The following is a 24,398-nucleotide window of genomic DNA, read 5'->3' on the forward strand; positions in this document are numbered from 1 at the left end:
TGGAGAGTATTGTCGTCTAGTTTCAGAGTGGTCAAACTTGGTTAGGCTATTAGGGTTTATAGCCAAGTTCTAGGACCTTCTTAACATCACATATAAATAGTGACAAAGTGTAATTGCACACACCACTTTTTCGAATTAAAAAAACACTTGCATTTGTTGCTTCTATCCTAAAGCAGTTATATTCTCCCTTAGCTTTTCAATGCTCATTATCTTTACTCGTATTAAAATGTCAACAACTAAAAAATAACACTTACAATTCACATATCAAAATATCAAATGTCAACAACTCATATTAAAATGTCAATAACTAAAAAATAACACTTATAACACATACAATCTGTGAAATCCAATCCAGAAATTCATTGGGGAAAAGACATAGCTCAACTTTCAAAACTTCAAATCGTTTCAAATTCAAAAATAACAGCCACACCTTTACGAATGGGTGATTCTCCGACGAGAAAAACAGAAAGGACGACGGATTCCGCTCAAAACCAAGTCTAGTGAGCAAACCAATTGCTTTATTAGTAAAGACAGCAGCGAATTACGGATTTGATGAATCCTCGAACGCGGACTGCAGCTCCAACAATCCATCGGCGAGATCGAATTTCTCGAGTGGACTGATCGACCACCGCCGCAGAGGCGGAGCGGAGGCAGCGGCTGACGACGTCAGCGTCGGAGGGCGGCGCGGAGTGAAATTTGTCTAAGATTGAGGAGACAGCGAGCTTCTGGAGCGAAATTTGTCGAAGATTGGAGCGAAATTTCGTCGATTCCACCTCCGTCTTCTCCGCCCCGTTGACCGGCGCCGGATCCTCCTCCTCTCCGGCGCATCACGCGGCGGCGCCGGCTGTGGCTGTTTTGATCTCCCTCTCTGAGAAGTGAGAAGGCTCAGATCCAGGCCGCGCCGACGGTGGTATCGACGGCGAACAGGTGCTCGGATTTGGGGATGAGTTTGCGGAGAGTGGAGAGCTTAGCGTATATTCTGCGCTGTGGCTTCTGGAGGATTAAATTACCATTTGACCCATTCATAATAAATTAATTTAAAATTATTTTTTGTGTGGCAAAATCTGGACCACTCATTTAATAAAAATGAGTGGCTGATGTTGCATCTCATTTCTCAATTAGCCAAAAAAATCTCAATTGATCATGGACCTATATATATATATATATATGCATATTGGTTCTAGAATTTAATCATTATTCTTACTGAATTTTGTGATTATGTAAATTTGTGGATCAAAGTTTAGAAATAAATTGGATTAATCAAGCCCATATTAAATTATTAATATATGCAGCGACCGAAAGCAGTTGATTTTCATCACAGTGGAGGCCCACCCACTGCCTCCATTTGCTCACCAAAACGACGTCATTTGCCACCGAATTCAAATATTCAATGGCAAAGCCCTCTCATTAATCAATAATGTATACAAGTACTATTACAATTACTATGTACAACAAATACTTTATTAATATATATATATATATATATATATATATATATATAGGGAGATGATCAAAATAAGTATGTGTTTAAATCCAGAAATGCAGACCAAATCTTGGCCCTAGGATTAGATGATCTAATGGTCAATAATTAACCAAAAACACGGAAGGTCATAATTAAACAATTTTAGGTCATATTATAATATTTGGGTTTAATGTCATGCTAAGATCGTTTTAGGTCATGCTTTGTTAGCATGACCTAAAAATTACCTAATTATGACCTAAAAGTGCCCTAATTATGATATTGTTCTGCGTTTCTGTATTTAAATCTAGTTTTGCATAGATCAAAACCTTATATATATATATATATATATATATATATATATATATATATATATATATATATATTCCTTCTGTTCTCATGTGTAAAGCTAAAAAGTTAGAACATAGTGATCACTGTAATATACTCCTATTCATTTGGGGTCTTATCTAACTGACCTAAAATATTCGGATTCGTACCATACATATCATGGTTAAATAATCTAGCTAAAATACATTGAATTACGGCAATTATTTGGTGTTATATTATGAAAATTGGAACAGATTGTGATCATAAAAGGGAAAAAATAAATGCAAGTAGTGACTTCCCAGATAGTTGGCTCTTTGACAATTGAGAAGTCAAGTAAAAACCCTAACCCTAGGGAATTTGTCTATTGCCTTCCTCTGTTCAAGGGCCACATTTAATTTAGTGCTTCTCAATAAACAACTCCAACTGACATATATGCAATACTACTATTATTTTGTGGGACACTCACATCTACACAATATATTTATATTTGACTGGAATATGAATATGAAGCATCTATGTACAATTATGATTCATATAGTAAAAAGACGAAGTGGATTGAATATGTACAAGGAAAAGAAGACCTAGGTAATTTGAATGAGTATTTTTTTTGTTAATATTGAGTTATAATTAGTGGAAGGTGTCGAAAAATATTACTTTTAGGGCTTTGATTCCACTACTATTTAATTAATATTGCTTTAATTTATATATTATGATATCAATAACAATTTTTTATATATTAGAATAAATTAAAGAAATTGTATTAAATAATAGTACTAATGTGAATTGAATGAGAATGATGCTTGCATATATAATGTATAACATAATATTTCGGTCCATTATATATTATGCAAACATATTCTCTAAAAAAAGCTGTTTGGCAACTTTATATTAATAATTTTTGGAACACATGAGATAAGAGTGTGTAGTTATAACTATAATTGCAGCAGCTCATTCTACTTATATATAACCATACCCTCTCTCACACACACACAAACAAACACACATCTATCTAGTTGGAGTAAAGATTCGTTTTTAGTTTGAAGTTGTAGTGGTTGGTGGTGACGGAGGTTGATCACAAAAGTAGAGGTGTAGAGGAAAAGATAGCTATCTATACAAACATCTTGCACATGAAACAGGTTTCAATGTGGCATTGCATGTGCCAAATAATTGCCAACCATATATAATATCAATAATTGAACCATCAATAACTATTGGTAGCATGTAGCTAGGAAGATTCAATTATTTCATTTCATTTCAATGAGAAAGTGAAAGGGATAATAATTGGAATGAACAAAAAAAGATAAGAGCTATCTAGTATCTCTCCCTCAATTTACATTATATACTTATATTGCAAAAAGATAAGAGCTAGCTAGTACACATGAACATCACATACTCCTGCAACAATTAAACGAGGTTTCCTGCAATTGAGCATAACTATTTTTGACAATTTGTGCAATTTATTGGCATGAAATAGTTTAACAAATTTCTTTTGCACATTCAATTGAAACCAGAACACTTAAAAGAAACTCCACCAGTGCTGTATTGAGATTTAGTGAAATTAACTGTCAAATTAATATAATGACTTTCAAGGTTACACAATAAAAATAGAAAGTACACACACTAAATATTGACTCTAATAATAAAACATGATTATCTCTAAAATCAATGTCAATATTATTGATTGTTCTAATAATACTGACACCAAACGCCGTATAAAAATTGTTGGAGATAATTAACAAGTGGAGTAATTAATTTACAATTATGTAATATACGGAATATCACAAATTATTAAACTAAAGAAAAAGAAGAAAACATACTCCCAACTCAAGATTTCGTTAGAAAACCGAATGTTAATTAAAACAAAAAAAAAATCAGAATTAAGAAAAGAGGCTTAGAAGCTTTGCTTCATCACGTCCATGGCCGTTGAGCTGCAAATCATAGCCGCTCTCCAACGTCGTCGTTTCGGACTCATCCGAGGGCGTAGCCGGTCTCTTCCTCCCCCTGCTTCTGGCCTCGACACCATCCGATGCTTTCAGCCTCTTATTCAAATCTCGCGATGCGTAGAGAGAATTCTCGTTAGTCTCTTGCGTCGATCCCTCCTCGAACTCCGGCAAGGGGCGGATGACTCCGCCGCGGAGGACTGTCTCCACCGCCGACTGGCACACGTGCCAATTGCCCGTCCAGAGCAAGCCGACCGCTCCGTTGACCGGGTTGACCGTCCTCCCGCACGCTTCAAAGAGGAGAGATTGGAAAAGAGCTGCAAATTATATCCATAATTTGTTAGCCAAAAAAAAGAGAAATTAATCAAAGTTGTAATTTAAAAAAAGTTGTTGAGAGAGGCGAACCGGGTCGTTGGGAGTGGGAGACGGAGGAGAGGAAGGAGATGAGGCCGGCGCGGCCGAAGAATTTGGCGACGAAGAGGGTGGCGTTGGCTTGAGATTGAGGGCTCTCCATGCATTGTATGCTCTCTCTCAATATGCACTTTTCATTGCATCCTTTTCGAAGTATTCTGCATCCGTTGCAACTCATGTTGTTGATGATTTTTATAAATTCACTTGAGAGAGAGATTTAGGAATTAGGGTAGGAATTAATATGGGAGAGGTTATATATATATGGGGGAGACAAGGTTGGAAAGTTTCAAGAATGTGATGTGGAGAAAATGAGAAATTTACCTAGGCCTATCAATCTACAATATTTTATAACAACCAATATCCATTCAAATTAATGTTTTCATATATACAATTTAATTCCTACGTACATAGTAAAATAAAGCCTTTTCTCTATGTTTGTTTTTCCTAGCCTAGCTACTTAAACTAATTAGTTATCAAAAGTCAAGAATCGATGCATAGTATTGAAACTCGATATTGTATTTTTACATTGGTGATGTACTACTTAAGGATGAGGACCATGTTCTATTGGTCAGCGAAAAAATGTTTTATTTTGTTCTATTCAAGTCATATTTATTTTTAATAGGTACATCATACTTTCCATTAAATCATCACTCGTATTTTATTACAAAACTAAGGACTGTATAGAAGTGAAACTCGTGTTCTTTAAACACTTTTCAACAATTTTCCTTCATATTTCTTAAAATATGCACCGAATGAAAATGAGACTTCAAATCGTGGAATTAAGGAGTATAATAGTAGAATCTTTGAACCCTAGCCAGGTAATCATCAACCCTTTCTAGTGATTGTTGTAATTGTATACAAATTGTATTAAAGATATAGATCAAGATAAGATGAATTATTCAAGGCTAATTTTTAATCTACAAGTCACTTTCTCCAGATACAACTTGACATATACAACTAAAAAATACACAACTTGATATAATTAAGTTAGTACTCATATAACTAAGGTTTGGCAAGTCCCGTTTGAAAAGTTGTTAAAATAAGGAGGTTATTTAATTAGATATATAGAAAGAAATAGTATATAAATAAAAATGAAAAGAAAAGAAGAAGAGGCTCCAAAGGTGTTGGGCCAAACAGAACGGCTCCGTGTCCCCGCCAAGAGCTGTTTATTTTCGGTTTCCGTTTAAAATATTTTATATATTGACATTTCATCTTAATTGTTAATAGTATTAATTTACTAGCTCTATTCTCCCACATGAAATTTTAATGTGTATGTGTTTTTAAATTAAGCGAAATTATCTTACATAAATCTTGATCTGTGAGATCATGTGACATAAATGATTAATTAAATATTAAGGTATATAGATCAAAAATGAGTTTTCACATATAAGTTGTCCTTTCAACACCATTAAGGCCTTGTTAAATTGTAAACAGGGGCTAGGTAAGATTCCTTGTCTCTATGTGCACTGCTTTAATGTTAGATAACTATGACTCATCTTTCACTCAATATCATCATCATATGATCATATCCACTCACTATATTACTTCATATATTATTTTTACATTTATTTGGGAACATTTTGACATATACAAGGGATAGTGCGTGCAAACGTAAGACCAAAATCTACTAAACTCCAATAACTTTGATGCCCTATTTATAATCTACTGAAAATAATGACTATACTTTGGATATATTTATATGTATGAGATCTAGGGCTACAAGAAAATAGTGTTCTGCCTTGTTTATAACTACTGCATGTATTAGTATATTTTAGGGCGCTGAGCAACTGTAAAAAGAATATAGGATTCATCGAAACACAATGTTGGTTTATCTTGGCTTAAATATTATCAAAATTAAATATGTATAAGAAGATAAAAAAATAACACTATTGAAGAATGGAATTGCATTGTAAGGCATGACACAAGTGCCAAATTTGGAACTGTGGATGAATAATATTCAAAGTCCATTTTATCTTGTCTTTCTGCGCCTGTGTGGAGTCCTTCCAATATTATTATCTTTATAATGGTATTATTTTAGAATCATTAAACTAACCCCAAAATTATTTTTATTAAACTGATCAGATCAATAAATAAAGTCACATATGTTTGTATTTCATTATTTTTATTGTTAATAAGTACCCAATACCAAACTATCTAAAACAGTACTAGTCAAGATTGATAATACTATGGGTCAAATCTATATGTGTATGAAAACAAATTCTCATAACCATACAAAAAATAGAACAACATCAACAACTACAATGGTGAAGGAAGCTAGGAATGGAGATTCATTGATTAAGTAGGGGTACATGGCCTCTTGATTAATCATATTCATCAATAATTAATCAAATGATTATGGCTCTTCTAGTGATTTTGTACTACTCCTATATAGTCTTTTTTGGCTTTTATTTGGAATACAAAAAAAATTTGATCTCCAAATATGTGTGAGTGGACCACTTATGCATGAGCGAGTTCTTGAGCTGCTAATCAATTTCCAGCAATGCATTTGGCAATATTTAGGGGGTGTGGGCCTCTTGTTTGCAAGATTTATTGTTGCCCTTCCATGGTTATAGAGAGACAAGTGTTGTTTTTGGATCTCTAGAGAGCCACATATTTCTACTTCCCTTTTTTATGGAAACTAAAGCAGGTGCTGTCCAAAGAATAATTTAATCTTGATCTTGATTTATGAATCTCAATAATCAGGATCTATGTCCAAAACTATAGCCTTAAGTTTTTTTCGTATGTCTTTGTTGGCAAATTATCAGTGTGTGGTTTTGTACTATTAAGATTGATGGTTTCCATTTGACATGCATTAAACATGATGTACTGTGTAAGGGTATTAGTATTTTTATCTACATGGGCAAATAAACTGTTGTAATTGCATTAAACATGCCTTTGCTGTTACAGAAGTCGTCCTTTGATGCCTGACTTGTAATGTTACGTCTTCATCGGCAAATACAACCTCTGCACCTCTTAATAAATGTAGTATATTCATCTCTCTCTCTATACATATCTATCTATCTATCTATCTATCACTCACTCACACACAAACACACTGGTGCGAGATTTGTAGTATAGTATTGCTTTGAATTTTGATCACGTTTTATGTGATAAAATAAATGATTCCCATATGATAATTGGCATCAAGGTGTCAGAAAGATTAATGTATTAGTAATAATGAGAACTCTAGTAACTTAAAATGAGAAGATGCTTCTGTGATCTGATATTTGGATGCAATGGTGGCCGGTGGGTTTAAATTATTCTCTTTTGGAATTTGGGTTATATGCGGAGAGAGATGTTTAGTGGTTGGAAATTAAGTTAAATGAAAATAAGAGGAATCAATCATATCAGTGATTAATGGCCTCTAATTATTTAATAGGAGTAATAAAAAATAATACTTGCCGCCACACCACAGCCTATGATGTTGCCTAGTACGGATGTTTTTATCGAAATAGTACTCCATACATATATCTATTGGTTTTATTGAAGAGCAAGGTCTTTGGATATGCGGAAAATGGTGCCAACAAAACCCCCAAAATTTGTCTGACGATTATTTCTAAGTTTCTCATCTTCTTATGGATAGAGTCCTACTTCCTTCTCCTTTTATTTATTATTAAGTACTCTCTCTTTTTCATTAAAAATTAAACGTTTTTCTTTTTGTATTGTCTCATTAAAAATAAAACATTTCCTAAAATGAAAACAACTATATCTCTACTTTTTCATCTCTCTTACTTTACTCTTTCTTCATTAACACACAAAAAACACTACATAAAATCTTGTGTCGATTCCTAAATGTTGCATATTTAATGGGACGAAGGGAGTTATATAACAACTTAGATGTTTTTACTTTAAAAAATTAAGGAGACTTGCGTTGCTTCTTGACTTGAACAAGTGGCAATATTCAAATAGCTCGCCAAACATCTCCACCAATTCGCCTATTGCAAATGCCTACTCGTAAAATCATCAATATAACATTCTATATATTTCCAATGCCCACATATGAAAAATATTCGTCATGAACGTTGAGATGATCTAATTCTGTATATACTGATGATCTCTTGTTATATTCCCCACTCAAAAAAGTCTTTAACAAAATCGTAAATAGTACTCCTACTATTATTCTGTTAGTCCAAGGTAAACTTTCAGGATTATACTATTAAAACACACGAAAAACGTCTCCACTGAAAAGCAAAACTAAATCTAGGTCCAAGAAGAACAAAAATACTAGAAGTAATCAATCATTGAAGGAATTTAATACATATAGATACAACATACAAGGCTGTGTAGCAAGCAGTCAAGCCTAACACTCATCATACAACTTGTTAACATAAACCATAGATAATTTCTAACAAGGGAGAATGAATTCAACTTCACCTGAAAACGAATCAGGGGCTTAAATCAACAGCGCTGTTAGTATCCCGACAGCTGATCACCATTCCTACATCAGATGGGAAAAAACACAACTTTCTCTCGGCAACTAATCAACTGTTCGGTAGAGTATTCCCTACATTAACTTGAGCTGGGCCACAACGAGGCAAGCCTAGCTGCTAGTTTTGCGCTCTTGTAGTCATCTCTAAGCTGAATAAACCTGATTTTTGCAGCCATTTTAAATAGTTATAACAGGAATCAGTGATGAGTGAAAGTTTAAGCCAACAAATAAACATGAAGTTATGGAAACTGATAAAAGAGCATGCATTGTGGCCGAATAAGCCTAGTGAATGAGATAATCCTAGAGTAGGATTGGAGAATGCTTAGACACTCAACCCAAGTTTGAGGCGATAGATAATCATCCAATTGGATGATTAGAGTGCATATTCGAGTTATCCATCACCGGGCGAATCATGCAAACCAAACATTTGATTAAGTTGGATCATTTTATAAATTTTGCCCCATCCTTAAAAGTGATAGAATAGATTGATATAAGTAGATTGAGTAATTAAACCATTATAAGATCAATCTATCCAGGTAAATGGTAGATTAGCGTGGATTGTTTTTATTTCATCATATCACTCAATGTAAACACCCACCAAGAGAATCATGTAAACAAAAAAGACATACATAATCCATGTGCAGATTATGCAATATCCAGTCATTTTGGTATTAGTGTGGATATTGCTCAGAATGGTTGTTACCTTTGTGCATCCTTTCTGATGCTTGGAGTTCCCTCGAACAAAGTTGAAAGACTCTCGGGAGCAACAATAAAGACATTGGCCATGCTGGAGAGAAAATATGGCATTTAATAATTTGAAAATGTTGCTTCAAAATAAAGTAATACTGTACTCTGTCTGAACTTGCTTTCTTTTCGGAGTACCAACGAGAAAATTAAGTGACAAAAATGACGTTACTTACATGCCCAGCAACTCGAACTTTTCATCTACCGTGGGAGCATTAAAACTGCGAACAAATTCACCATATTCTGTGATATCACGCTTAAGCCGCAGCCCTCCACTGCATACACAGGAACAGATGAGGCAAGTGAGAAGCACACAGATGCTAGGTAATTAGAAGAGGGACAGTAAAGGTAATGAAATCAAGTAGATCTTTTTGTAAATCCTCCAACTGAATCTACCCATTGCTAATCTGCAAGGCCAAATATTGCCACAATATAGCATTCTAGTTCTCTCATTTTGTATCCATGGTAGATTTGGTTGAGAACATTCACGGAGAATGTTATTAACAGTTCAGATGCAGAGATTAAAAAATACTCCCTCCGTATTCAAAAAATAGAAACATTTGAAACGGCACGGGTTTTAATGCACAATTGGTAAAGTAAGTGAGAAAAATTGGTAAAGTAAGAGAGAGGAAAAGAAAAATGAGTAAAGTAAGAGAGAGGAAGAGAATAAGTAGTGAAAGTAGAGTTGGTGGATTGTGGGGTCCATGTCCTAAAATAGAAAGATTCTAAAGTTTCTATTTTTAAGGAACTGCCCAAAATGGAAATAGTTGCTATTTTTAAAAAACGGAGGGAGTAGAATGTTATTCCCGTCTTACTCATTTACCTTTCAAGCTCAGGGCCATAACTAACGATTCTTGGTCATAAAGTTTCAGGTTTCGTTTCTTCTAAGAGGTGACTTTTTACAAGTCCAATTTTTTATAGTAAATGATTTGAGCTTGCTCAGTGGATAAGCTTAGGCAAAGCGGCAAACCCATCTCAATATAATGAAACTATGTCTCCTGAACACAACATTACACAGTGAGTAAAGCAACCATCTTGTAGATACTTATTTAACCTTCAGAACCTATTAATTCCACCACATATAGAACACAACCTCTTGGAATAAGTGTCTTAAATAGGTACTCAGTAGAAGGTTCCTAGATGAAATATCCCACCAATTCATTAAAAGAGCTTCTCTAAAATGGGTAACCGGTTATAAGCGGTGAGGCATGAGAATGGTTTTGAGGAATGAAAAAAGGGTGGTTTATACATGCCTATCAGTCAAGAACATGAAAAAAATGTACAAATACAGAAGACAGCTCTGGACGAGAAATCCAGGCATAAATCAAGACATACCTTGGGTTAAAAGTGAACTTCAGCCAATGATTCAGCAGCCCCTTGTGCAAGCGATTCCCCTGAAACAGCCAACAAATAAGTTACAATTCGAAAATGCTGTTGAATCCGATGATTATACATGATGCACAAACAGTACAGAAACTTCACATTGAATGAAATTGATTGGCACGGCATGACACTAGTTCAATTGGTACTAGAGTTAAATATTCCATTGCAGCTTATAACACTACCACTGTTTTTATGACATAGCACGGAGAAAATTATAGTTGGAAAACTTCCCAAATAAAAGATACTCCTTCTGTCCAAGGAAGATGACCCCTTCGGCGGCCCTTCCTTGGACAACATGAGATTTTATGCAACTTTATTTTGTGTGTTAAGTAGAGAGAATAAAGTAAGAAAGAGAGAATAAAGTAGAGATAAAAGTGTTTCCATTTTTAGTAATGGTTCATCTTGATTGGGACAAACCAATAAAAGAAAGTGGTCATCTTCAATGGGATGGAGGGAGTATTTACTCTCTCCCTCTGTTCCACAAGAGTATGCACTTTTAGTTGAACACGGGTTTTAATGCACAATTGGTAAAGTAAGAGAGATAGAAAGGAAAAATAATTAAACTATTGTTAGTGGAAAAAGGGTCCCACCTCATTAGAGAAAAAAGAGTTTCCAAAATTAGAAAGTGCATACTCTTGTGGGACAGACTAAAAGGAAAGAGTATATGTTCTTGTGGGACGGAGGAAAAAGTGTATACTCTTGTGCAGTAAGAAGATGATAAATCATGAAAACAGTTAAGGAAAATCTCATCCTTGGGATCTAACTACACGCCAGCTCAAGGGAAAACATAATCTCTTAGGAAAATATATACTCCTACTTGTTACCAGGACATTAACTCCTTGTCTAAGGTCGCAACAGATCCACAATATTATAGCTATATTTAGCGGCCAACCTATAAAGTGATGTCTTAACTTAATATATCTTGTAATGCCCATTTTATTTATGATGTTCCCTCTTCATTCATTTTCTTAGAATTGCTTCCTTGAATACAATCGGATATATGCTCAAGTACAGTAGGTGAACTATGATTACATGCATACATACATAATGTAGAAAAGGACAAGGGAATTTAAATCCATGGCATCATCCAAAACCCAATATTGCTTAAAAAACATATTCATACCAGCTCTGTCAGGAATGCTTGTTTGTTAAGACCTTCAAGAGCAGTGAAGGCAGACTCAAGAACCCGGGATAGATAGGCAACAACCCTGGTATAAAAAAGGAGATGAGTGGAATGTAATATTATTAAATGGCATATGTAGTGGCTCCAAACTATGAAAATGTAATAGGAAGATAAACTGGGAAAGATAAAGATCCTAACGGATATATTAAAGAAATGCTATGTCAAGAATATGCACTTAGAGCCCCAAAAGAACAGCTGACAAGTCAATTTTAACAATCTCCCGATTTTACCACATTAACTAAATATGACTATGATTTTAAACCTCGTGCATGCATTTGTTGGTCGGTGATCAGGAGCAATGCCATCATCAGGTGACCGATAATCTGTGGCTTTTTGTTCAGCTGATAGCAGTCTCTCAACCTGCACGAGGTCAACTTTAATTAGTTCAAAACTTCAAAATCAGTTTACTTGGAGAAATCCAGTGAAATACAATGCAACGAAATGAAGTGTAAAGGAATTTAAAGATCAGGAAGAAGTAACTACAAACCTCAGCTATCACTGTTTCAATGCACTGCTGGAGTCCCTTGTAAGCAGCACCTTCTGCACTGGACATTGCTGTAGCCATTTCTTCGCAGGAAGCGGCATGAGCACCATCCACAGGCAATAGAAGACGAGAAATAGTGTTTGCAAAGTACTGCAAATGAGAGTTTAATGTTAATGAAAACTATCACAAATTTTAGGATTAACATCAGCAATGATAAACAAAAACACAGCCTACAGACTTGCTGGACAATAGCTACGCTACTTCCACAACGCTGTACAGCAACCATAAAAGATCTGAAACTGCTTTCTCCAGCTGCAGCAGCAGCTTCCGCCTGTTAGCATTACAAGGATCTCACAATGGTTAAACTGATTAACAGAACATACCTCAGAAAGCAAACCCCCCCCCCTCTGACAGAGAGCCAATACAAACAACATAATAAGATGATAGTGAAAGTGATTACAGCTGAAGCAGCAGCAGCTGCAACTCTTCGACTCATACTAGTTCCTATAACAAACCGCTCCCTCAATGCGGCAGCTTCAGTCAAGCTGTCTCGAGATCTTTCCAAACCTTCTGTAATATATAGGCTGACCTGAAGTAGGTGAAAGGATTACAGATGGAACAAAAAAATAATTATTGGAACTCCTACGAGAAGAAGAGTGGGGAAAAAAAGGAGTCCCCTAATGTCACCTGGTCTAAGAGGCAAGTGAACACAGCCCGTACATTAGCAGCAAGTGCAGCAGGCTGCAGAATGACAAGGGGATATTCAATGATCAAGAACCTATGGTAATTAATTACATAAACTAATAATAATAAGATCTATCACCTTAAATTTGAAAATTAGAATAAGATGTTAGTAGAGGACATAAAACTAAAGCGTGTATATCAACTAAGAGGTATTGATACTGAACCTTTAAAACTCAGGTATAGAAGATTTATATACCTGTGATGAAAACAAAGTACATCTAGAAACAGCTTCTTCGTTCCAGCGTACAAACTCAGTCACCACAGTGACAGATATCTGCTGCTGTGAAGATGATATGGAAGCTCCTTTTGAACGTCCAATTGTCCCACTTGATTCCAAAGACTGCTGGCTTTCAGCTCTCAGCTCCTCCATCTTAATAATACAAAACAGAATTATTATTTGAAAGTTAGTTTAGGAATATAGACAAAATATACTCCCTCCGTCCCAAATAATCAGTGTTATTAATAGCGTATGGCGGCTTATGTCGGTCGGTCAACAAACCGCCATAGGGATATGGCGGTCGGCATGGCGGTATTATGGCGTAAATGGCGGTCGATAAATTAATAAATAAATAAAATATAATACATAACATAAGATGCAAAAAAATTAGAATAGTTATAGGAAAATTAGAAAATTAAATGGTGGAAGACAATAATATTATGGAGACGCTTTCATCGAGTAGAATAGTTATAGGAAAAAAAAAAGAGAATTATACAGTGGAATTAATCCATGCATCGAGTAGAACAGTTATAAGAAAAAAGAGAGAATTAAATAGGGGAATTAATACAAACTGAGCATCCACAATAGTGGATTAGTGCCCGCCCTAGCCACAGGCTAGCGGCTAGGGCGGGCGTCTAGTCCACTATTGCAATCGGCTAACGGTAAGGACGAGAGCGGAGCGGACGAGAGGTTGGGCATGGACTAACCGGCTAGCCGATCGCTGGCCGCCTATTTTGCGGCGAGCAATAGGCTACCCGATTTATTTATTTATTTTTTTATTTATACTCTATATTTACAACTCATTCCACTTCATTTTTTTAATATTTGATAAACACCAATAATTAAAATGAATTAAATCATATTTGTCAATTTATTTGTTGGGCTAGGGCATTGGCTAGGCTATTGTTAGCCTATTGTTAGGCTGTTACTTGGCTAGGACAGTGGCTAGGCTGTAGGAAGGGCATGATGACGTGGCAGGAAGAGTTTTTGGCTAGACTATGCTAGTGTGATGCTATTGTGGATGGTCCAAGTAGTAGTACATAAAAATTTTCTGTTATCTTGAATCGTGAATGAAAATCTAGAATCTGGAGCCTTGTGCGTATGGAGACTGGAGAGACGATAACTTGGATTGACAGCAGCGGTTATGGTTTTGAAGCCAGAAACTCCCATAAACCCTATAAATAGACTGTTTATAATGGCCAATGGGCTAGGCTACATGTCACGTGGGCCGGGTAGTGGGGTAAGTGGGGTCGTTTTACAAGGCAAAAAGGCATCTCGACCGCCATGAAAGCCATATCCTACCACGGCGCTTCGCGAATGGCGGCTGCCATTCAAAAAAGGGAGTAAACTGCCATATCACATGGTGGCGGTGGCGTTGAGCCTAGAAAACTGCCACCGCCATCCGCCACGGCGCCGCCATCTCCGCTTTTTAATAACATTGCAAATAATTCGTCACCATTTGACCCGGCACGGGTTTTAAGAAATGTAATAGAGAGTGGGTTGAAAAAGTTGGTGGTATGTGGGTCCTACTTTTATATATTAGTTTTATAATAAAATGTGAGTGTAAATGAGTTAGTGGAATGTAGGGTCCACTACCAAAAATGGTAAAAGTGAAAGGTGACAAATTTTTAGGGACAGACGAAAATGGATATAGGTGACAAATTTTCAGGGACGTAGGAAGTATTATTATTTGAAGATATGAAATTTAGTAGTCCAGGCGTACCTTTGATTTATACATTTGTCTGAGAGAAGACTGCTCATACTCTATGTAAATATCTTTATGTGGAAGAAATAAGGACTCTGTTAAACCTGGGCAACAGAAATAAGCAAAGATCACATAACTGTAGTGATAAATGCTGATAATATCATATCTCTGCAGTTCTAGGGCAGAGCCAGCAAAAAAATTCCAGAATATGATAAACCTCACGATTAATGGAGGGAAATAACAACTAAGATCCAAGAAGTAGTTGAAAGTTACTGGTGTTTTTTCATAAACGATTTATGCTTGTCTTGTGTGCATTGCTCAGGAACACCATGTTAATTTCTCTATCTAAACGTATGTTTTGCAGATTCGAATATTCAAATTTATAGTTTTCAGATTGCTTATCGGTTGCATGACTTTAATACATATTTCTGAGTTAAGCTTTGGGCCAGTGAAACCTTGATGCTCCCAAACATGGAAAGTTAAGGACATTTTACCAGATAAATTTAGAATAGACAATATCAAGCAGCTAAAGTGAATCACAGGGTCGTCAATAGAACATGCAACATAATGTCTGTTCAATATATTAAGTAAAGCCTAATGTTGCAGTTAACTCCAGATGAAGTCACTCAACTATACAAGTATTATCAGGAAATTTCATATATACCTTCAATATCCAAGTCACCACACCCTACGCCACGTAAATCTCGAGCTAGATCCTGTGTCTTTTCATATGCCACTGCTAGTAGTCTCAGATACTGTTGGCAAGTAACTATGCTTGTTAACATTGCTCAAACATTACATTTGTAAGGAGCAATTAGCAGCTACAGATAGAACTTTACCAATATTAGCCCGCCATCTTCCATGCGAGGCGGATTAAGAAGGGATGGTTTCACCAATAGCTTCTCAAGAAGTTTAGGAATTCGGTCTTCCAAGACACGCTGAAATTCATAAGAAAGCTCAAAATCAATAATTAAAAATTTAAAACCTATACAATTACGCAGTTTTCTGACTAGCCTGACTTAACTAGTGAAAATTTTAAATGATGTATTTGATACTACAAGACAATGGAATGGATGTTAAAAGGAATCAAGGTTCATTAAATTCTCTTCTGGTTTACAGAAATGGAATAACTTAGTTATTCTAGAAACCAGGAATTATTTCTTGAATCAGGATTTATTTCTTGATTGGCTTATTTTTTGCATGCATATTGATACTATCAGCCAAAAGATGGCATTTAATAATTTAGAGCTCTTGGATTGTTCTTTTAGTCAGGTCTTAATTTGTTTTTCCGCCAATCGTTTCAATGTATGGCCTATCAACCCAGCAAGCACTAGTTTATAACCGGCTTTCTATCATATAGGTTATTCTCTTGAGAAAAAATGACAGATATGCATTGAACTATCAGGAAAATGGCGAAAAGAGACCCCTATTAGATGCGTATATAGTAGCATAAATCAAAGTAGAAAAACCCAAACCTATCAAATGTAGAGTGACGGAAAAATACCTGAACCAATATTAGCATGACATCATTTGGTGACGGAAACACTGCAGTTATTGTTGCAGCTTCTTTCCGTACAGTATCTGGTTGTCAATCACGTAAATATGAGAGGAGCATATCATAACCTGAAACTTTCACGAAATAGGGTGGAATTCAAACCTGTAATTTCTTTGTACAACGAAGAGAGCCCGCGTGCAACATTGCTTGGACTAGGTTGAGAGCCAGGGTCACCAAGAACCAATTTGGCATCTTCATTCATGACCTCCAAATCAAACATTGGGCGTAGACCCACATAGTGTTGCATAGCACTGTTTCCCCGGTTGAACTGAATTCCAAAACTAATATGTGAAGATTGGCATGAAGTCTTGTCCAAAGAGTCAGATACTACAAGTTGTCTTTTTATCTTTTTATTTATCTAAGGTATTTGTATTTTTGGAATCCATTTGTTAAGAAACACTACAAGAAGAAAGTTTCACAAAGCACAATCATATGGAAGATTGGAAGTAATCAAAGATCAAATATAAATACTACAAGTTGATCAACACACTGCTTCCCCCCAGTCCTGGAGGCCGCCTGGTAAAACAAATGAAGGAAAGACAGAAGAGAAGGACTAGACGGTTTTCCTATTTCAAAATCAAAGTTTGGTTCCCTGACTTGAAAACTGATTAAGTCTATCCAGCATGATCATGGTAAGACATAAATGGGCAAGTGAAATAAATCCAGCTACCTGAGACAAAATCTTTGCGCATTCTGCCATGGTGGACAGTTCCCGCTTTTGTGATGCAGCATCAAATCTGGCCAACAATCTGTTTTCCAGTTCTGGATGTCCATTTTAAACAGATGTGTCATGTATTTAGACATAAGATTATCAGATTGAAATTGAGAAACTAGATTGATGCAATAAGTACCCTTCAAGCAACTTATCACTATACGAAAGACATTTCATGTCTTTATACCAACATAGAATAAGCATATGAATCTTACTTAAATATGTAAAAGTCAATTCAAAATAGCTTTCCAGGAAACCGAATGCAGCTTATGCTGATTTAAATGGTTCTCCTTTTTAAATACGAGTATCTGATTCTGATGTTGAAAATGAAGCTATGGTGAATACCAACATGACTTCCAGTCCACCCTTTACAAGAACCTTAATTAATATATGACTGATTTTGCTCTTGGAATGCATATTCCATGACTATGCATAGCTGCTGCTGGAATCATAGAACATGTTTAAACACGCTTTAGTTTGAACAAGTTAATAGTTTGTCATTGCATCCTTCTTGCAACATTACACGACAAAAAATACAATATAGGGGGAACATGTTCATGAATATTATGGCAGACTTCCAGTATACCCTTTACAATTGCTTTGCATCAGACTCTTTCAGGAAACTGGTTTGATGTTGTACACAAGCATAAACTTAATGCTTCTTCATTCTAGTTCAAGCCTATGATCATTTATCGAGATGTCAGATTAATAAATTAGACAAGATATCACACCGTTGCAATATTCTTGGAGATTAGCAACTGCCACTTCTAATCCTCTGCTTGCTGTCGCATTTCCTGTGACTGATGAGTCAATGCCTTGCCTTCCAATATCTTCCTCCGCAAATGATCCTGAAATGAGACTTGTTGGTGGATTTTTCACAGCATTACAATCAATATTTATAATTTCTATTGTCAAAAACTCAAAAGTATTATTTTCCAGGTAGTTCAGATATTTCTAAGCATTTCCAACTTATGGTGTTTCAGAAAGTATCACAGGGACCAAAAATTTGATTCGACTCTAAACACAGGTTTGTGTAATTCGTGATAAACATAGCCTAGTATTTCAAGCACTGATGACATAGATAATTTGCCAAGAAATGAAGGTCTTACAACTTCAAGAATGGCTAGAGAAAAAAATAGAACAGCCCACTTAAAAAATATCTTTCGATGAAATACGATTTCAGATTTTCACTCCCTTTCTCAAATATCATAGATAATCTAACATTGTCGAAGTAAGTCATCTCCTCCACCGATGTCGGCCTTCGGTTACAAGCTCCATCACAACCAACAAGCATTAGGAAGACAGAGTCAAGAATATACCATTTGCATTTAGGTTAAAAGGACGATTAATTTTGTTTCTGTAATTAATTGATATGTTACGGCTATGTAATTAAGATCCATAAGGGTGATATCTTTTACCATGAAATTAATAAATGTTAAAAAATATAAAGTATTAAGTTATGGCTTTACCAAATTATAATTAACTTATTAATTCAATAAGAAAACCTAAAGTTTTTTTGGGTGCAACATCATAACATAGCTCTGCGCATATATACCACAAGTAAAAAAGAGAACCAAGAATCACAGAAGTATATTACACTTTTTAAATGGTCCAAAGTGAAAATGACATCTTAGTTTCTTACTCAATTTCTGTGCTATGGAAGCTGCCTCTGCTACCCGGCTATCATCAGAAAATAGAGGTGAAAGTTCCATTAGGTCACCAGGACTGCTATTAAACTCCATCAAGTACTGCATGAATGAACACATGCTACTCAAACAGAATATTGGATAGCCTATTACCTTCTGCAGATAATTGTAAGGAACTTGAACCCAAGCATAAAATAATACCTTGATGAGATCTATTGTCTGACTGGCAGTTTCTCGCTGAGCATCAGCACTCTGAAAAAAACAAAGAAAACTTTTAAATATTATACAAGGAAGAAATGAGCAATACAACAATTTGAAATAGCATCAGTAGAAGAAATATGATCCAGTATTGGACCATCTTCAGTCTTTGTATTTAAAACACTATATAATTAATAAAATAAACATGAATGCTTTGGAAACAGGATTAGAATATTTATGCAGACTTTACCTGCAGGTGGTCTCCTATCTTAGCAGCAGTTTGGCCAACACTTGATATACGTGAATCCAACCTGGCAAAACTGTCAAACAAGCCATCGACGCCTTTTTCCAGCTGCATAAAACCACCAGAAATAGTTAGAAGCACGTTGTATGCCTTTGTGATGAAACCAGAGATACCACAAATAGGTACGTCACAATCATATGGAAAGCATCTATATGCAAGACATGCCTTCATATAAATAGAATAAAAATCTATTAAACCAATCTAACTGACCTCAGAAAGCGTCTTCCGATGCTTAGAGTCTTGAGCAGAAACATCACTTTTATCATTGTAGAGTTTCTGATCAATCTGAGAACAAACATCAATATTAGGGAGATCATCCAAGTGTTTAACATAACACTGAAAGGAGATTAGCTGAAGTTGCACCTGTTTCCTAAGATCAACCAACTGCATACATGAATTCTTGAACAAAGATAATAAAGAATCAACTTCGGGAAAAAACGGGCTCGATGATGCTTGGGTTGCTTTTGCTGCATTCAAATGACCATTGGGAATAGCATCTGTTGCACCATTGCCTTCAGAAGTATCGGTTTCTTCTTCAACATATGTAGGTAGCAAGTCATTAACCAAGTTCCCAAATAGTGCATCGAATGAAAAGTCCCCCTAGTTGTATACACAGCACACAGTAATTAGCGGGTAATGCCTGGTAAAATCCCATCAGATGTGCAAACAGACACACAAGCGGGGGCGCACTCTGTGAGAAACACATGTATAAGTCGTCACCTTAAAGTCATTAATATCTAGAACAAGCGGGTAAGGGTCAGCTGATGGAGATTTTGAAAATCTCCCAGTCCTGGTCCCATTCGTAGTCTCTTTCATCTGAGCCATATCTACACATCAGAAGTCATTATAGATAGCGTGGGCACGAAAAGTAAATAACAAGCAGCTAATGTGATTAGCTTAATACAAAACGAATGTAAACAAAAACTGATGAGAACTAAAGGTTATCCCGCTTAAACCGCCAATAACCACAGATCGTAAGCAAAACGACTAAATAAACTTAGAAAGTGGCCAAAAATACATCAATTGAACCAACAGAATCCAGAATTCCGCACTGAATCACAAACCTAATGGCTCGAAATGTGGCAGAGAATAACCGATCAATTAAAAAAAACATCAATTAAACCAAAAAAATGAGGAAGTCGGCAGCAAAATCGATATCCAGAACATACCTCGGGTTCCTCCGATGCCCAACGAGCTTCACGGCAGAGATAAAACCAGAGCACCAAATAACTTGTGAGGTTAGTCTAGGAAGAGAAAGAGAGGCTTTGTGCAGATCGCAGAATGCGATACGTATACGAATTAGGAAAGCCGGTATGATAATCACAGAACTACTACAAAATAATGTAGAAGCATACAAGGTTGAATAATTTAGACCCAGCTGTGGTTAAAAGCGAAAGCCGAGTTTTGGGGGTTAGGTTTTACTGCCTTGAACTAACCGTCACTGACTCAAACAAGACCTCCTTTCACTGTAGAACAAAAGAAAAAGAAAAAAGAAAATAAAAGACTTAGACAATGAAAATTGGAAAGTAAAACAGGGATATTTATAAGGATAATAATCATTTGAATTATGAAGTTTGATTGAATATAGGTATTTTCCATTACTTTTAAAATTAGAATGTTAAATTATAAAATAATGTTTTAATATTTTTTAATTGTTTCATTGCTGTCTAAAATATTTAATGATGTTAAAAATAATAACATTTTAATAAAATAAGGAAAGAAATAAGAAACAAAAGGAGTATAAAAGAAAAAAAAATACTTATTTTAAAGAAATACTACGTCATTTGAGAAGACCATTGGCAAACCAAAATTAAGTCTTATGCTTTTAATACTATCTACTTTTTTTAATATATAATTCAATCCATGATCATTTTATAAACATATTCCATCCGTCCACAATTAAATGATATAAGTTCATATTCTATCCGTCCACAATTAAATGATAGTATAAGTTGAATCGGTTCAAATTTTAAGAAATGAATAGAAAGTTGAAATATAGGTTAGTAGAATGTAAGGTCAGTTATAGAAATTAGTAAAAAAGATAAATAAGACATTTAATCGTGAACAGACGACAAAAGAAATTTGAGACACTTAATCGTGGACATTACCTTTACTTTTATGAAAAATAATATAGTAGTAAAATCTTTTTACGGCAGAATTCGTATTTTATTTTTGTTTACTTTGAAGTTGGAGAATTAGTGATAACTGACACGCATCGACATATAAATTTCATACAGGAAATTAATACTACTGTACTTGACTAAACCATATTCAGTTACCTGTGCAAAATAATAATAATAATAATAATAATAATAATAATAATAATAATAATAATAATAATAATAATAATAATAATAATAATAATAATAATAATAATAATAATAATAATAATAATAATGCGAAAATACAAACACGACTTGCCTCCGGAATTTCTCATAACCTCTCCTTACTAGCAATACTCTTCTCAAATACTACCAGATCCACACAGAAACTATCAATGATAGCTTAGTAGTGTTAATTTTCCAATATTCTCCATCGCCTATTAATCTCTTCTCAAATACAAACTAGACTTGCCTCCGAAATTTCTCATAACCTCTCCTTACTAGCAATACTCTTCTCAAATACTACCAGATCCACACAGAAACTACAAGCAATCTATCTTTTTTACTGAGTTAATAACTTTGAGTCGCAAGCGACTATCTTGAGACAATCAACAGTTTCCTGGCCTTCCTCGCTTTTCAGCTGAGCATTTTGTAAGATGAAAGTCCACACATTGTCACAGAATCGATAGGTATGGAGATGCCCCTGTAACAACAAAGTCATGGAGAAAATAGAATAGCTGTACATGAATCCCTATGTAGTATACATGGTACTGGACAAGAATGGTAACAACGAAAGAGAAGAGAGGCCAAAATTTGGAAATAAGAAATTCATTCAATGAACAACTGGTAACAGAAAGATTGTTCCACTCAAATGTGAACATCAGATTGTCTTCCTAAATAGCTTTAAAAGTTCAGAAGAATAAACAAAGGCAACTTATACATAGAAAACTCACAGAACATAAAACAGTCACTCCCTGAGATATACATGTGATATTATTCTAAGAGCTAAAGCAATCTACCTTCATACCACTAGTACAGCAAGAGAACTCCATGCAACAAAAATATCTCAATCAAATAATTATTTCACATTGCTAAAGAAGGACAAGGCCAAATCCATCAGCAAACCACTGTAAACTAGTCCTCCCTAGTATTATGTTTCTCTGGTAGGCAAATTTCACAGATAATATTTGTATACGTATCCCTAGAATCTTGGCAAATTCTACCATGTTATTATAAAAAATTGCTTTCAGATTATGACACTGACAAATCCTAGTAACCTGTAGAAATCGTGCTTACACAATACACACAACCAAACCACTGATAACAATCTTACTAAATATCTGGCCTATGTACATATCCTTCAAATTAATTTATATTGTAAGCCATTAGTTTCTGTAAAAGTAACAGTACAGTCAACATGACACTTCCATCAAACTAAGTGAAACAAAATAAAACAATGATCACCAAGATAACAATAGCAACCAAAACACTCATAATAGTAATGACAGTAATACTATCAGCATAGATTCAACCAATAGATGCACTATTAGCCCAACCAAGAAAAAATATAATGTAAATAACGGCATAGAATGACGGAAATTGTAAGTGTCAGCTTTCACTGTTAGCCAATTTCATTCAGCAGTCATTTGCATTGCACATGGAGAAACTACTTTATAACAAAAATCCATTCACCTTAATGGAAACCTTGGTCTTCACCTCAGTCTCCAGAGCTTCAGTCATGGACTGCAAACCAAGGTGCAACATTAGATATAATTAAAGTGTGGAGCATGCATGCAAGTAACATAACAGTCAAGAGCTAACACCCAGCCATCAACTTACAATCACATTCCTACAAATCTGTATCAACTCCATGAAGAATGTCAAATTCTGAAGTAATATTTACCAAGTGGCAGTTGAGTTTTGTGCAACTTATCAACTTTGATGGAAAGCATTATTTCATTACTTGTCTCGTGACATTGAATTACATGGAAAAGTAAACGAACGAAAGGAGAAATTTTAATCTAAATAAATAATCATTGGAGATTAAAAACAGGTGCTAGCATGAATGCTCACTTCAAAATCAGTCTTCCGACAACCAATTGAAATTCCTCAATATTAACTAACTCAACGAAACAATCACACCTCTTATCTGATAATTGGATTAACAGTCACGACTATGATCCCAAATCAGCCCAGAACAGTCAACAGTTATCATAAAGTATACAATTAACCAAGAAACTGACAACCTTATCAAATTGAATCAAAACTTGAATGGCGAGTTCGGGGCTCAGAGTTCCACTGGAAACCATCTGATCCAAAGTTTCGGTCAAGCTCATACCAATCGTCGATCTCCTATACAGCTCGAAGGTCGCCATTCCTCTCCAACAACAGTACTCCTGCACCTACACTAACAGAGTCCAAGTGGTAAAAGAACAATCGCAATCAAAATTCAGTCCTCGTCAACCTAATAAATCAGAACGAAAGAAAGAAAAAATAAAATAAAATAAACGAATCAAGGCAACAAATTCACCCGCTTGTCCGAATGATTGATCGTTGCCGATCCAGAAAGTTTTGCAGAGATTCTTCGCGTGCGACAATGGAGAGAGATGGAAAAAAAAGAGAGGGAGAGAATTGGGCCTTTTATACCCTAGATTTTAAGATGGGGGAATATATAGCGCCTGGATAGCAAGGAGAAAGGGAAAAGACTAATTTACCATTCACGAGTTCTTACAATATAGCGGGTTTGATTGTAATTACAAGCTTCTACCGGGGTATATCTGGATTTTAAGAATTTGTTGATGTTTGTCGATCGATTTGATGAGATCATAGTCGTTCTCCTGCGCGTGTCATCCCAT

The 24,398-nt window shown here is 35.4% G+C and overlaps 3 protein-coding genes across 5 annotated transcripts; all 3 read right to left on the reverse strand.

The window, feature by feature from the left end:
• Positions 1 to 3,497: 3,497 nt before the first annotated feature.
• Positions 3,498 to 4,419, reverse strand: LOC121743631 (LOB domain-containing protein 38-like). Its single transcript, XM_042136962.1, has 2 exons — positions 4,132 to 4,419; positions 3,498 to 4,043 (listed from the first exon to the last, which is right to left on the reverse strand). The coding sequence occupies exons 1-2, from the start codon at positions 4,313 to 4,315 to the stop codon at positions 3,664 to 3,666; spliced, it is 564 nt and encodes a 187-aa protein (XP_041992896.1). The 5' UTR covers positions 4,316 to 4,419; the 3' UTR covers positions 3,498 to 3,663.
• Positions 4,420 to 8,351: 3,932 nt separating this feature from the next.
• Positions 8,352 to 20,823, reverse strand: LOC121745156 (exocyst complex component SEC10b-like). Of its 2 annotated transcripts, none has more exons than XM_042138955.1 (25): positions 20,611 to 20,823; positions 20,162 to 20,257; positions 19,805 to 20,041; positions 19,652 to 19,726; positions 19,388 to 19,489; positions 19,141 to 19,191; positions 18,936 to 19,041; positions 18,025 to 18,141; positions 17,252 to 17,343; positions 16,684 to 16,849; positions 16,531 to 16,607; positions 15,866 to 15,964; positions 15,691 to 15,781; positions 15,045 to 15,130; positions 13,301 to 13,474; positions 13,048 to 13,101; positions 12,821 to 12,949; positions 12,599 to 12,691; positions 12,364 to 12,510; positions 12,139 to 12,236; positions 11,817 to 11,901; positions 10,646 to 10,704; positions 9,487 to 9,585; positions 9,270 to 9,353; positions 8,352 to 8,725 (listed from the first exon to the last, which is right to left on the reverse strand). In XM_042138955.1, the coding sequence occupies exons 2-25, from the start codon at positions 20,255 to 20,257 to the stop codon at positions 8,647 to 8,649; spliced, it is 2,496 nt and encodes an 831-aa protein (XP_041994889.1). In that variant the 5' UTR covers positions 20,611 to 20,823; the 3' UTR covers positions 8,352 to 8,646. The 2 variants fall into 2 exon arrangements, with proteins under 2 accessions (XP_041994889.1, XP_041994888.1); XM_042138954.1 differs by having other exon boundaries at positions 20,162 to 20,268; positions 20,611 to 20,822.
• Positions 20,824 to 21,796: 973 nt separating this feature from the next.
• LOC121745187 (transcription initiation factor IIA subunit 2-like) lies at positions 21,797 to 24,197 on the reverse strand. 2 transcript variants are annotated; one of them, XM_042138994.1, is made up of 4 exons: positions 24,074 to 24,197; positions 23,790 to 23,945; positions 23,236 to 23,286; positions 21,797 to 22,246 (listed from the first exon to the last, which is right to left on the reverse strand). In XM_042138994.1, exons 2-4 carry the CDS (start codon positions 23,916 to 23,918, stop codon positions 22,106 to 22,108), a joined length of 321 nt encoding a protein of 106 aa, XP_041994928.1. In that variant the 5' UTR covers positions 23,919 to 23,945; positions 24,074 to 24,197; the 3' UTR covers positions 21,797 to 22,105. The 2 variants fall into 2 exon arrangements, with proteins under 2 accessions (XP_041994928.1, XP_041994926.1); XM_042138992.1 differs by having other exon boundaries at positions 23,790 to 23,950.
• Between the last annotated feature and the right edge of the window lie 201 nt (positions 24,198 to 24,398).

Source organism: Salvia splendens, chromosome 8 (genome assembly GCF_004379255.2).
Source record: "Salvia splendens isolate huo1 chromosome 8, SspV2, whole genome shotgun sequence".
NCBI classification, from domain to species: Eukaryota; Viridiplantae; Streptophyta; class Magnoliopsida; order Lamiales; family Lamiaceae; genus Salvia; species Salvia splendens.